The sequence below is a fragment of the Lepus europaeus genome, chromosome 3, assembly GCF_033115175.1.
Source record: "Lepus europaeus isolate LE1 chromosome 3, mLepTim1.pri, whole genome shotgun sequence".
In the NCBI taxonomy this organism is placed as follows: domain Eukaryota; kingdom Metazoa; phylum Chordata; class Mammalia; order Lagomorpha; family Leporidae; genus Lepus; species Lepus europaeus.
This window is the reverse complement of record NC_084829.1, coordinates 120318524-120331350: the sequence shown is the minus strand read 5'-3', so window position 1 is coordinate 120331350 and position 12827 is coordinate 120318524. Positions and strand designations below refer to the sequence as shown.

Genomic DNA, 12827 nt, shown 5'->3' with positions numbered 1-12827 from the left:
TTTTAAGCCTATTAATCCAAGTGCCGAATACTGTACACTCTCAGGCCCCTATCCTTTAAACGCCCAATTTCCTTCTCCTTGTTTCTTTCAACTCCTGAATTAGGTTAAAACGTAATTATAAACTTCCACAGAAATTACATGGCATCTTATCTCTAGAAGAGCACTTAATGGCACTGTATTGTAATTGTTCACTTTCCTCTCGCTAATTATGAAGAAATCGCCTTCAAAGCTCCTCGCAAGGCCCTGTTAAAAGGGTTTAGAAGCTCAACGAGTGTTAACCATTATTAGAAAAGCAGCATTGCGACACATCGACACCACTCTCTTCCACTGAAATTTTTCAGGCTACTTTCAGTTTCACTTCTATTATCTTCTTTACCTAGACCCCTTTCTCTCTGCGTGCTGTCCCTGTCACATCCAGCGCCTCAGGGAGCGCACCTTAACTTTCTCCACAGCCCAGTCAGGTCGTCGTAGAGGGCGCACCCCCGCCGCAGGATGCCACGTCAACGAGCGGACGTCACGCGCCGCACTGACGTTCTGCCATAGGCCCGCCCAGCAGAGCCTTTCCGGACGTGTTGTTTGTTACTCGTCGAGGCAGCCTGAGCTCAGTTGGTACTGCAGGCTGGCAACGACAAGTACTAAAGGCGGAGCCTCAGGAGCTCGCGGTTCCTCAGAAGTAAGGCGACTTGCTTTCCTGAAAGACGCTCGGACCGCTGAGGGAGCCCGCTCCAGCGCGCGCCTTGGTCTCCTAGGAAACGACGCTGCGCGCGGGCCGGAGCTGGGTGGGGTTGCGCGTGCGCAGTGCGCGGTATTTGCAGGGACCCAAAGTAATGGCTGTGGACGTTTGATTCCAACAGAGGATGGCGCATTTCTCCAGCGAAGACGAGGCGATGCTGCAGGCCATGCTGAGGCAGTTGTTCCTGAGCGTGAAGGAGAAAATCACGGGTGCTCCGTCCCTAGAGTGCGCCGAGGAGATCCTCTTACATCTGGAGGAAACTGATGAAAATTTTCACAAGTAAAATGCCTTTGATGTCTTAAGCAAACAGTACATTGAGCTAGAATAGGTTAAAGTGCAGTTAGATAAGGATTGTTCATTTGATTATTGTTGTTAAAATCGCTTCCAAGTAAGAGATTCGTTTTTTCTTTTATTTTCCTAAGTGCTGAATTTGTCAGTATTGTTTACGAATTTTCTAAACCTTCTGCCTACTCTAAAGCAACATATCCTAATTTTCCTTTTTTCTTCCTCCTGGGCAGCATAGTAACATTAATTGTAAATTATTTATATTTACAAAACAATTCTATTTCAAGGAATTAATGAGTCCCCAAGATCCCTGAGCTTGCTGGTTTGGTATTTTGGTGATTTGCACCAAGTATGCCTTCTGAGTGCAGTAAAGGAATACAGTACTGAGATGAGGAACTTATTAGCTTCTTCTGGAATAGTTTAAGTTCCTAGACGAAATAAAGCACATACACAAGTGTCTGTGATGCATGTTGGGAATGTAAGTGCCAGATAAGCAATACACCGTACTCTGGAGGGATCAGGAGAGAAAACTTTAATGAAAGAGTGGCATCTGAGCTAAATGTTGAAGGACCTTTCTTTGATTCTTTAAAATTTATTTATTTATTTATTTTTTTGTTTGGAAGGAAGAGAGATATCTTCCATCCACGGGTTCACTCCCCAGGTGCCCATAGCAGTTGGGACTGGGCAGGAAAGGACTGGAAGCCAGGAGCCTGAGATTCAATGTGGGTCTTTCGCATTAGTGTCAGGGTCCCAAGAACTTTCGCCATCATATGCTGTCTCCCAGGGTGTGCATTAGTAGGCAGATCAGAAGTGGTGGAGCTGGGCACTCCACTATGGGATGTAGGCTTCCTGGGCTCCTTAAGTAAGGTGGCTTAACCCCTTTGCCAAACACCCACACCTAAAAGCACCTTTATAGATTTAAAGACCCTTTGAGCATTAAAGATCTTTAGAGACCTATGTTTTTCTTTTCATTTGGTCCATGTAATTTCAGTTAATCCTCTAAAATTAAAAGTCTATCTTCTGGTGCCCCCTTTATTATTAGTAGTAGTATTTTTAATTCAGTGTTTGTATTTCATTTTGATCTCACAGAGATGACATTTAAAATTTTTCTTCTTATGTTTACTGATTTTTGGGTGCTTTGGAATTCTACTTATCTGGAACTCCTGCCAATGTCATATATGAGTATTAGACGATTTATTTACTTATTTGAAAGAGTGAGAGAGGGGCCGGCGCCGTGGCTCACTTTGTTAATCCTCCGCCTGCAGCGCCGGCATCCCATATGGGCACCGGGTTCTAGTCCCAATTGCTCCTCTTCCAGTCCAGCTCTCTGCTGTGGCCCGGGAGGGCAATGGAGGATGGCCCAAGTGCTTGGGCCCTGCACCCGCATGGGAGACCAGGAGGAGGTACCTGGCTCCTGGCTTTGGATCGGCACAGCTCTGGCTGTGGTGGCCATTTGGGGGTGAACCAATGGAAGGAGGACCTTTCTCTCTGTCTCTCTCTTTCACTCTCTAACTCTAGCTGTCAAAAAAAAAAAAAAAAAAAAAAAAAGAAAAGAAAAGAAAAAGAGTGAGAGAGAAAGATCTTCCATCTAACTGCTGGTTCACTCCTCAAATTCTCACAACAGGCTAGGGATATGTCAGGTCAAAGCTAGAAGCCAGAACCTCTAACTGGATCTCTCAGGTGGGTGGCAGAAATCCATGTACTGGGGCCCTCATCATCTACTGCCTCCCAGACACATTAGCCGGAAGCTGGTTTGGAAGCTTACAGTAGACAGTACTTTAACCAGGCACTCCTGTGTGGGATGTGGGTATTCCAAGAGGCAGTTTTTAAAATTCTGTGCAGTTTGTGTTTATTGTGGAAACATTCACTGTTGTGGGCAAATTATTATTATTTTTTAAAAGATTTTATTTGAGAGGTAGAATTATAGACAGAGAGAGGAAGAGACAGTGAAAGGTCTTCCATCTGCTGGTTCGCTCCCCAAATGGCCGTAACTGCTATAGCTAAGCTGATCTGAAGCCAGGAGTCAGAAGCTTCTTCCAGGTCTCCCAAGTGGGTGCCGGGGCCCAAGCACTTGACCATCCTCCGCTGCTTTCCCAGGTGCATCTGCAGGGAGCTGGATCGGAAGTGGAGCAACTGGGACTTGAACCAAAGCCCACATCGATGCCCGTGCAGCAGGCCGGGGCTTTAACCTGATGTGCCACAGCAGCGGCCTGGAGTGGGGAACTCTTGAGTAGGAAAGGAAAAGAGGAGGAAATGTTTATCTTTGGCATTTTCCTAGAATCTTAAAATCTCAGAGTTGGATGGAATCTTAAAGGTCGTTTAGTCAAGGTGGTTCTATTTCTATTTATTTTTTTTTTCTGACTTAACTTTTTGAGCACTTAATATTCTTGAGTCTCTTAGGTTTATCTTCCCAAAGTGTTTCATTCTTTAAGAATTATTTGTCTTCACAGCTCTACCATCAGAACATTGGTTCCTTAAATTCACCAGGTGTTGTCCTGTTATTAGCAAGAACAATGATCTTACCAAACAGACTTACAGGGAAAGTATTTCTGGAGAATTGTATTTTTTTTAATAAGAAAGTTTTTAAGATAATTGAGTATGCAACTGATGTCATCTCAGGTAGTATAATAAAATGTGGAAAAATGCAGTCATTTATCAAAAACATATAGCCCTATATGGGCATTTTTTTCCCTACCAGATGGGTACACTATTTCCACTTTCCATGGTCTCTTCTATGTTTCTACCTAAAATTGTACATATTCTCTATAAGATCCTGGCTGTCTTCCCTTTCTCAACAAGGATTTGAGGACTATAAGAGAAGACAGAAATAGGGAAAAGAACATGACTTTCATTATATGTGTGTTTGTTATATAATTTTTTTTCATTTAGACTGGCCTCATATAAGACAAGACTAGTTTTCAATCTTGGTTACACTAGAATGAGCTGAGAGTCATTTAAAAAAATATTAATACCAAGTAAACAAATGAACCAAATTTTCCTGGGGTGCTTAGCAGAAGGGATGTGACATAGACAGGTCACTGGTATTTTTTTTTTTTTAATTCTGCAGATGATTCTACTGTGCAATCAGGATTGAGACCACAGAGTAAGAGCATTACTCATTTCCATGAGAGTAATATTAGGCTATGTTGTTGTTTTAATAGATCCCTACCAACCCTAATGTCTGTCGCTATGCAGAGTTTCATTTTTGTGGCCCTCTCACTTGCTATTTTGATTAATACAGAATGAACACAATAATATTTAATTGAATCAGACTTTTTCTTTGTTTTACAGAAGAATTTTCTAGTGATTTCTTAGTTATTTAATAATAATATATTTAAGTGATAACTTCAAGAAAACATTCTGTAAGGTGATATTTATGATTAGAAAAATTATGAAAGAATAAATAATATATCTCTTATTAGTGAATGCATTTATAGTAACAATCAGGAGTCAGAAGCTTATTATTTGGCCTAGAAAGTTTGAGAATATGTAAAATAATCATTTATTGTTACATAGCCATTTATACACTTAGTATAATGCATAAACTTGTCATGTTAAATCCTGATTCTGAAATATAATCTATTTTGAGAATTCCATTATCAGCCTTACAATTAATAACTTACACTATTAAAATACCTTCTTAAGCCGGCGCCGTGGCTCAACAGGCTAATCCTCCGCCTTGCGGCGCCGGCACACCGGGTTCTAGTCCTGGTCGGGGCACCGATCCTGTCCCGGTTGCCCCTCTTCCAGGCCAGCTCTCTGCTGTGGCCAGGGAGTGCAGTGGAGGATGGCCCAAGTCCTTGGGCCCTGCACCCCATGGGAGACCAGGAGAAGATCCTGCCATCGGATCAGCGCGGTGCGCCGGCCGCAGCGTGCCTACCGCGGCGGCCATTGGAGGGTGAACCAACGGCAAAAGGAAGACCTTTCTCTCTGTCTCTCTCTCACTGTCCACTCTGCCTGTCAAAAATAAAAAAAAAAAAAAAAAAAAAAAGAGAAAAAAAAATACCTTCTTAAAACATCATTAGTGAAAAAAATTCTCTACATATAGTTGAAATGTCTCTTCTTGCTTGTTTAAATGGCTAAAAGGATGACTTCTTGAAGCAAACTATATTAAGATTTTTAAGTCCTTATAATAGTAATCTATGTATCTCTGTCTATTTTGATATAAATATTTTGAGTATGTCAGAAGGTCATCATGGGAAAAATGATGGAGAAAAGACAGTGTTCTTTACTCAACCTGGGAAAATTTTCTTATGTCAATATGAAAAATTTCATATACTCATAAGTGAAACAAAGTGGGCAGTCATAGTGCTAGGTATTTTAGTTGAGCTGCTTTTGAAATCTGGTGAGAGTTACATGTCTTTCCTTATTAGTGACTAGCTATCCTCCTAGGTTTTTATTTTTATTTTTTTAATTTACTTGACATATAGAGTTAGACAGTGAGAGAGAGAGGCAGAGAGAAAGGTCTTCCTTCTGTTGGTTCACCCCCCAAATGGCTGCTATGGCCGGCGCTGCGTCGATCTGAAGCCAGGAGACAGGTGCTTCCTCCTGGTCTGAAGCCAGGAGCCAGGAGATTCTTCCTGGTCTCCTACCTGGGTACAGGGCCCCTAGCACTTGGACCATCTTCCACTGCCTTTCCGGGCCACAGCAGAGAGCCGGACTGGAAGAGGAGTAACCGGCACTAGAACCCGGTGCCCATATGGGATGCTGGTGCTGCAGGCGGGGGATTAACCAAGTGAGCCATGGTGCTGGCCCCTCCTCCTAGGTTTTAATGTACTTCTTTGAGGAATATGTTTTTTTAAAGATTTATTTCTTATTTATTTGCAAGGCACTGTTACACACACAGAGAGAGAGAGAGAGAGAGAGAGAGAGAGAGAGAAAGAGAGACAAAGAAACATGAGTGCATGCATATTTCTTCCATCTGCTGGTTCAGTCCCCAGATAGCTTCAATGGCTGGGGCTGAATCAGTCCAAAGCAAGGAGCTATGGGCTTCTACAGGTCTCTTATGTGGGTGCAGGGTCCCAAGCACTTGGGCCATCTTCTACGGCTTTCCTGAGCACATTAGCAGGGAACAGGATCATAAGTGGAGCAGTCAGGACTGCAACCTACACCCATATGGGATTCCAGTGTCGCAGGTGGTGGCTTTACCCACTGTGTCACAACTCCATTCATGAGGAATATTTTTATTTATTTGTTTATTTTTTAAAGATTTATTTATTTATTTGAAAGGCAGAGTTACAGAGAAATAGAGGCAGAGAGAGAGAGTTCCTCCACTTGCTGGTTCACTCCCCAAATGGCCTCAATGGCTGGAGCTGGGCTGATCCGAAGCCAGGAACCAGGAGCTTCTTCCTGGTCTCCCACATGGGTACAGGGCCCGAAGCACTTGGGCTGTCTTCCATTGCTTTCCCAGGGCATAGAAGAGAGCTGGATTGGAAGCGGAGCATCCAGGACTTGAACTGGCACCCATATGGGATGCTGGCACTGCAAGCGGCAGCTTTATCTGCTATACCACAGTGCTGGGTCTGAGGAATATTTTTAAAAAGGTATTTTTGTGGCAACAACATCCCATTTGGGCTTTGGTTCTAGTCCCAGCTGATTCCCTTATGATCCAGCTCTCTGCTATGGTCTGAGAAAGCAGTAGAAGATGGCCCAAATGGTTGGGCTTCTGTACCTGCATGGGAGACTAGGGAGAAGCTCCTGGCTTCTGGCTTCAGATTGGCTCAGCTCTGGCTTTGCAGCCACTTAGGGAGTGAACCTGTGATGGAAGACCTTTCTCTCTGTCTCTCCATCTCTGTCCGTAACCCTACCTCTCAAATAAATAAATAAATATTTTAAAAAAGGAAAATTTTAAATGGTCATAAATATTAGTAGCTAATGAAAACATAAATAAATAGGAGTTGTATTTATTGTAATCTGTAACAGTCAAAGCTGTAAATTTCTGTAATATTGTAGTCTCAGTCTTTTTTTTAAAGACACTTTCTTTTTTTTGAAGATTTTTATTTATTTATTTGAGAGGTAGAGTTACAGTGAGAGGGAGAGATAGAGAGAAAGGTCTTCCACCTGCTGGTTCACTCCCCAAATGGCCACAATGGCTGGAGCTGCGCCAATCCAAAGCCAGAAGCCGGAGCTTCTTCCGGGTCTCCCATGTGGATGCAGGGCCCAAGCACTTGGGCCATCTTCTACTGCTTTCCCAGGGCATAGCAGAGAGCTGGATTGGAAGAAGAGCAGCCGGGACTAGAACTGGCACCCATATCAGATGCCAGTGAGACAGGGGAGAATTAACCTACTGCACCACAGCGCCAGCCCCATTGTCTTGTCTTTTCAGGACAATTACAAAATGTTACATCTGAAAATGTTAATGTGGAGCCATCTGCTATAAAGTTTGAAGTGAAAAGTCCTAAACTGTAGCAACACTAATGAAATTAAACCTAGAAAGGTATTATTAAATAAATTATTAGGCATGGTACATATTTCAGTGGAAAGTTTTGTATTTATTAGAAATTTTAAAAGTAAACAAGATTCACCAGCATCTGTAGTGGTCACAGTTTTCTATTGGTTGGGAAGAGAGGGTGTTGAAAGGTTAATGACATCCTGCAGATCTTATTTCATCTGTGGATTTGTTTTCTCTGGCTAGCTGAGGAAAAAACAACAAAGTAACTTTTAGGAATTGGACGATACATAAAAGCAATTTTTCTGACTTTTCTTAAAACTTTGAAAGATTAATATTAGGACTATAGGATGGCTCTTTAAAAAGTTCATGAATAATGTGTATTATTCAGTAACTGTGCATAAATTTCAAATGTTTTTGCACCAAAGTAAACTTATCTTTTGTTCTTTAGTTTTTCTTGTAAAGATTTATTTATGTTGAAAGCAGAATGACAGAGATGGGGAGAGAGAGAAAAGAGAGAGAGAGAGAGCGACAGTGAGAGAGAGATCCATCTTCTGTCCCCTGGTCTACTCCCCAAATGGCTGCAAGAGCCTGGGCTGGTCCAGGTCAAAGACAGGAGCCCGGAGCACCAACCAGGTCTCCTGTGCTGGTGACAGAGGCCCAAGCATCTGAGTCATCCTCTGCTGTCCTCCAGACACATATGTAGGGAGCTGGACTGGAAGCAGAACAGCCAGGACTCAAACTGGCTCTTTGGTATGTGCTGCCATTGCAGGTAGAAGCTTAGCCCACTGCACCACAACACCGGCTCCAATAAAGTTATCTTTTAATTCTTTCAGTGAAACTGAGCTTGCACATTTCCTCTTCAGTGTACTGCTCTTACTCATGGCTTGCTTTACATACTTGCTTACTGTCTGTAGCAGCTGTGTTTGCAATCCCTGGAAAAAGTATAAGGACCATTTGAAAATCTCTTTTTGCCAAAATATGTACTTTCTACTTCTAGAATAATTTCTAAAATTGATGAAATTGGACTCTTTGATTTAAAAATCTGTGAATACCACTGATTTTTTGGATTATATGTAGCCTTTTTTAAGAGATAGTGGGTTTGGGGCTGGCACTGTGGCAGAGTAGGTTAATCCTCTGGCTGCAGTGCCAGTATCCCATATAGGCACTGGTTCCAGGCCTGGCTGCTCCTCTTCTGATACAACTTTCTGCTATGGCCTGGGAAAACAATGGAAGATGGCCCAAGTTTTTGGGTCCCTACACCTGCATGGGAGACCCGGTAGAAGCTCCTGGCTTCAGATCAGCTCAGCTCCAGCCGTTGTGGTTATTTGGGGAGTGAACCAGTGGATGGCAGACCTTTCTCTCTATCTTTACCTCTCTCGCTTTGTAACTTGACCTCACAAGTAAATAAATAAAATTAAAAAAAAAAAAAAAGAGTTACTGGATGGGGCCAGTGTTGTGGGTGTACAGGGTAAAGCTGTTGCTTGTGATACTGACATCTCGTATGGGCACTGATTTGTGTCCGGCTGCTTTACTTCTAATCTGTCTCCTTGCTAATGGCCTGGGAAAAGCAGCAGAAGATGTCCCAGGAGCTTGGACCCTTGCACCCTTGTTGGAAACCAGAATGATGTTCCTGGCTCCTGGCTTCATTCTGGCTCTGCCTTGGTCATTGTGGCCATCTGGGGAGTAAACTAATGGCTGGAAGATCTCTCTCTTTCTGTGTAGCTCTTATTTTCAAATAAATAATTTAATTAATTAATAAATAAATTTTAACAACAACAAAGTTAATGGATGGTCCCAGGACTATCAGCATTATAATTAAGGTAGCACAGTACTTATATAGAACAATTTCTCCAAGCCTCTTTGTAACAATAATTTCTACTCTGGGTCACCATTATAGAAGAAAAGCATTACTTCTAGAATTTTACAGAGTACTACCATGAATTAGGATACTAAAAGGACTATCACAAAATGAATAGTTGGATGAGAGTTTGAAGTCTTTGACTATTGCTACCCAAAGAATAGAAGGGCCAACTAAGAAATGACTCTTCATTAACTTGGAATTAGAGTTTCTCAGAGTTTTCCAATGATCAGTAAGGATCAAGTAAGTGGAGGATCCTATGTCTAGCAATTTCTGATGATAAGGGGCCTTACCATCCCTGGAGATCTTTCTTCTTTTATAACATTTTTTAGAGCAGTAACCTCTTAATACAAGGTTTACTCTTGGAGTTCTAGGGTTCATTTACTTTGGAAGATACACTAAAACCTTGAAGCATTTTGAATGAGTCTTTGGGAAGTATTACTATAGTCACTTAATAGTGATATCCTTAGAAAAAAAATCATGTGGTTATTAAAGTTTCCAAAGAGTAGAGTTAAAATTTTCCCAGCATGACTGGTATTGTGGTGTAGGAAGTAAAGCCATACCTGCGATACCTGTATCATATATGGGCACCAGTACAAGTCCTGGCTGCTCTACTTGTGACCCATCTCTCTACTAGTGGACTGGAAAAAGCAGCAGAAGATGGCCCAAGTGCACCCATGTAAGAGACCCAGATGAAACTTATGGCACTTGGCTTCAGCTTGGCCCAGCCCTAGCCATTAAGGCCATCTGGGAAATGAACCACTGGATGGAAGATCAATCTCTCTCTCCCTCTCCCTCTCCCTCTCCCTCCCCTCTGCCTCTCCCTCTCCCTCTTCCTCTCCTTCTCCGTCTCTCTCTCTCTCTCCCTCTTCCTCCCACCCTCCCTCTCTATCTCCTTGTCTCTCTCTGTCCCTCTGTAACTCTCACTTTCGAATAAATAATCTATACATTTTTTTAAAGATTTATTTTATTTATTTGAAAGAGTTACAGAGAGAGGTGGAGACAGAGAGAGAGGTCTTCCACCCTCTGGTTCACTCCCCAAATGGCTGCAACGGCCAGAGCTGCGCCGATCCAAAGCCAGGAGCCAGGAGCTTCTTCCTGGTTGTCCACATGGGTGCAGGGGCCCAAGGACTTGGGCCATCTTGTACTGCTATCCCAGGCCATAGCAGAGAGCTGGATTGGGAGAGGAGCAGCCGGGACTAGAACCAGTGCCCATATGGGATGCTGGCGCTTCAGGCCAGGGTGTTAACTTGCTGCGCCACAGCGCTGGCCCCAATCTATAAATCTTAAAAAGATTTCCAGTGTTTGTGCTATTATTGCTGATGCTAAATGTTGGGATTTTTTTGTTTGTGTTTTTTATTTTAGAATGGTATTTCCTTAACTCTATTGAATGCATTTTGTTAATGGATTCCTGTTATATTTCCTCACTGCCTCATTATTAAGCTATCATTTTGCTTTACTTACATGTTGATCTTTATAATAAAGTGCACAGAAAAGCTGTCTTTCTGCATTCAATATTTATTTTTTCTAATTGCCTGATTTGTGATACAGCAATGGGGCTAAGGAATAAGGAAAATTCTGCCTTTCTATCTAGGTATTGATGATAGGATGTCAAAATCATCTTCAGAGAGGCTGTTCCTTCAATTTCAAGACATAAACTAGCTCCAGCTTCCATTTGCTGCTAAGTACTCAGAAGAGTGGAGGACAACTGGTGTGTCTGATTGAATAACCTAGGGCAGGATTATGCAGAGTGTCCGGAGTTTTTAGGAGCCTCCAGTCACTTCTCTGTGTTGCTTTTTTCTATATTCACTTTTTCTTTCCTTTTCCCAGAAGTAAGAGTCTGGATGTGACAGTGGTTAGACTGAAAGGATTACCTATTCTGGAAATCTTTTAAAAGACATGTTTAGAAAGCAGTACTGCTTTTTTGATATTGAAACTTCAGATAGTCTGATTCTTGATTCTAAATGTTCCAGGTTGTGAAAGGATTGTTGTGGTAGGGAACATAAACACTTCTGTTGTTGCTCTTCATATCTCACTGTACACATCTACCAATGATGATCTCATGGCTGGCTCTGTGTTTGTGGTGGCAGTGTGTGAATGTGTGTGTGTGTGTGTATGTATGTATGGTGCCATATATAATATATAAATGTATAATATGTATTGACAAATGGTACAAAAGTGAGAATGTCTTCAAAGGATTCTTTTGAAATCTTATTTTTTTTAAGGATTTATTTATTTGAAAGAGTTACAGAGAGAGAGAGAGAGGAGAAACAGAGAGAGAGAGATCATCCATTTGATGATTCAACCTTCAGATGGCTACAAAAGCTGGAGCTGGGCTGGTCTGAAGCCAGGAGCCAGGAGCTTCTTCTGGGTCTCCCACGTGGGTGCAGGGACTCAAGGACTTGGGCTATCCTCTGCTGCTTTCCCAGGCACATTAGAAGGGAGCTGGGTCAGAAGTGAAGCAGCCAGAACTCAAACTGGAGCCCATATGGGATTCTGGCACAGCAGACTGTGGATTAACCCACTATGCCACAGTGCTGACTCCTGATATAACTTTTTTTTCTTGTGTAAATTTTCAGTTTCATATAGAAAGTGCAAAGATTTGATTTATAATTGGAAATACACAGAAATAAGTTAACATTTATTTATTTTTTTAAAGGTTTATTTATTTATTTGAAAGTCAGAGGTACACAGAGAGAGGAGAGACCTTCCATCCGATGGTTCACTCTCCAATTGGCTGCAATGGCCAGAGCTATGCTGATCCATAGCCAGGAGCCAGGAGCTTCTTCCAAGTCTCCCATGTGGGTGCAGGGGCCCAAGGACTTGGGCCATCCTCCACTGCCCTCCCAGGCCACAGCAGAGAGCTGGATCAGAAGAGGAGCAGCCAGGACTAGAACTGGCGCTCATATGGGATGTGGCACTTCAGGCCAGGGTGTTACCCACTGAGCCACAGAGCCAGCCCCATAAGTTAACATTTAAAACTGATAGGACATTAGCTTGTATATGGGAAGGCCTTTAAGAAATATCATAATGACTCAATAGAAGAAGCACAAACTGTTAGGAAGATTATTAGAGGTAGTTTTCCATGACATAGATTCAGCAAGTTTTATTTTGTTTTTCTTGGATGGTATTTTTAAAAAAATTTTTTTTTAAGATTTATTTTATTTATTTGAAGAGTTACAGAGAGAGGTAGAGAAAGAGAGAGGTCTTCCATCTGCTGGTTCACTTCCCAGATGGCTGCATTGGCTGGAGCTGCGCCAATCCGAAGCCAGGAGCCAGGAACTTCTTCTGAGTCTCCCACGTGGGTTCAGGGGCCCAAGGACTTGGGCCATCTTCTACTGCTTTCCCAGGCAATAGCAGAGAGCAGCGGGGACTAGAACTGGCGCCCATATGTGATGCTGGTGCTTCAGGCCAGGGCGTTAATCTGCTGCGCCACAGCGCCAGCCTCTTGGATGGTGTTTTTGAAAATTAGGGCTTGCTATTTCAGTGTTATGTAGCACGGCATTAAGTTTACAAAATAGTCTTCCTCTTTTGCTTTTATTAATTTTTAAAGATTTATT

At 42.4% G+C, this 12827-nt stretch overlaps 1 protein-coding gene across 9 annotated transcripts in view; it reads left to right on the top strand.

Moving 5' to 3' along the window:
* Positions 1-559: 559 nt before the first annotated feature.
* TBC1D32 (TBC1 domain family member 32) overlaps positions 560-12827 on the top strand; it is a 304455-nt gene continuing 292187 nt past the window's right edge. For all 9 annotated transcript variants that reach the window (XM_062186699.1, XM_062186693.1, XM_062186698.1 and 6 more), the window contains exons 1-2: positions 560-673; positions 855-1012. In XM_062186699.1, coding sequence (XP_062042683.1) covers positions 858-1012 — 155 coding nt within the window. In that variant the 5' untranslated portion in view covers positions 560-673; positions 855-857. The remainder of the gene's footprint in view (positions 674-854; positions 1013-12827) is intronic.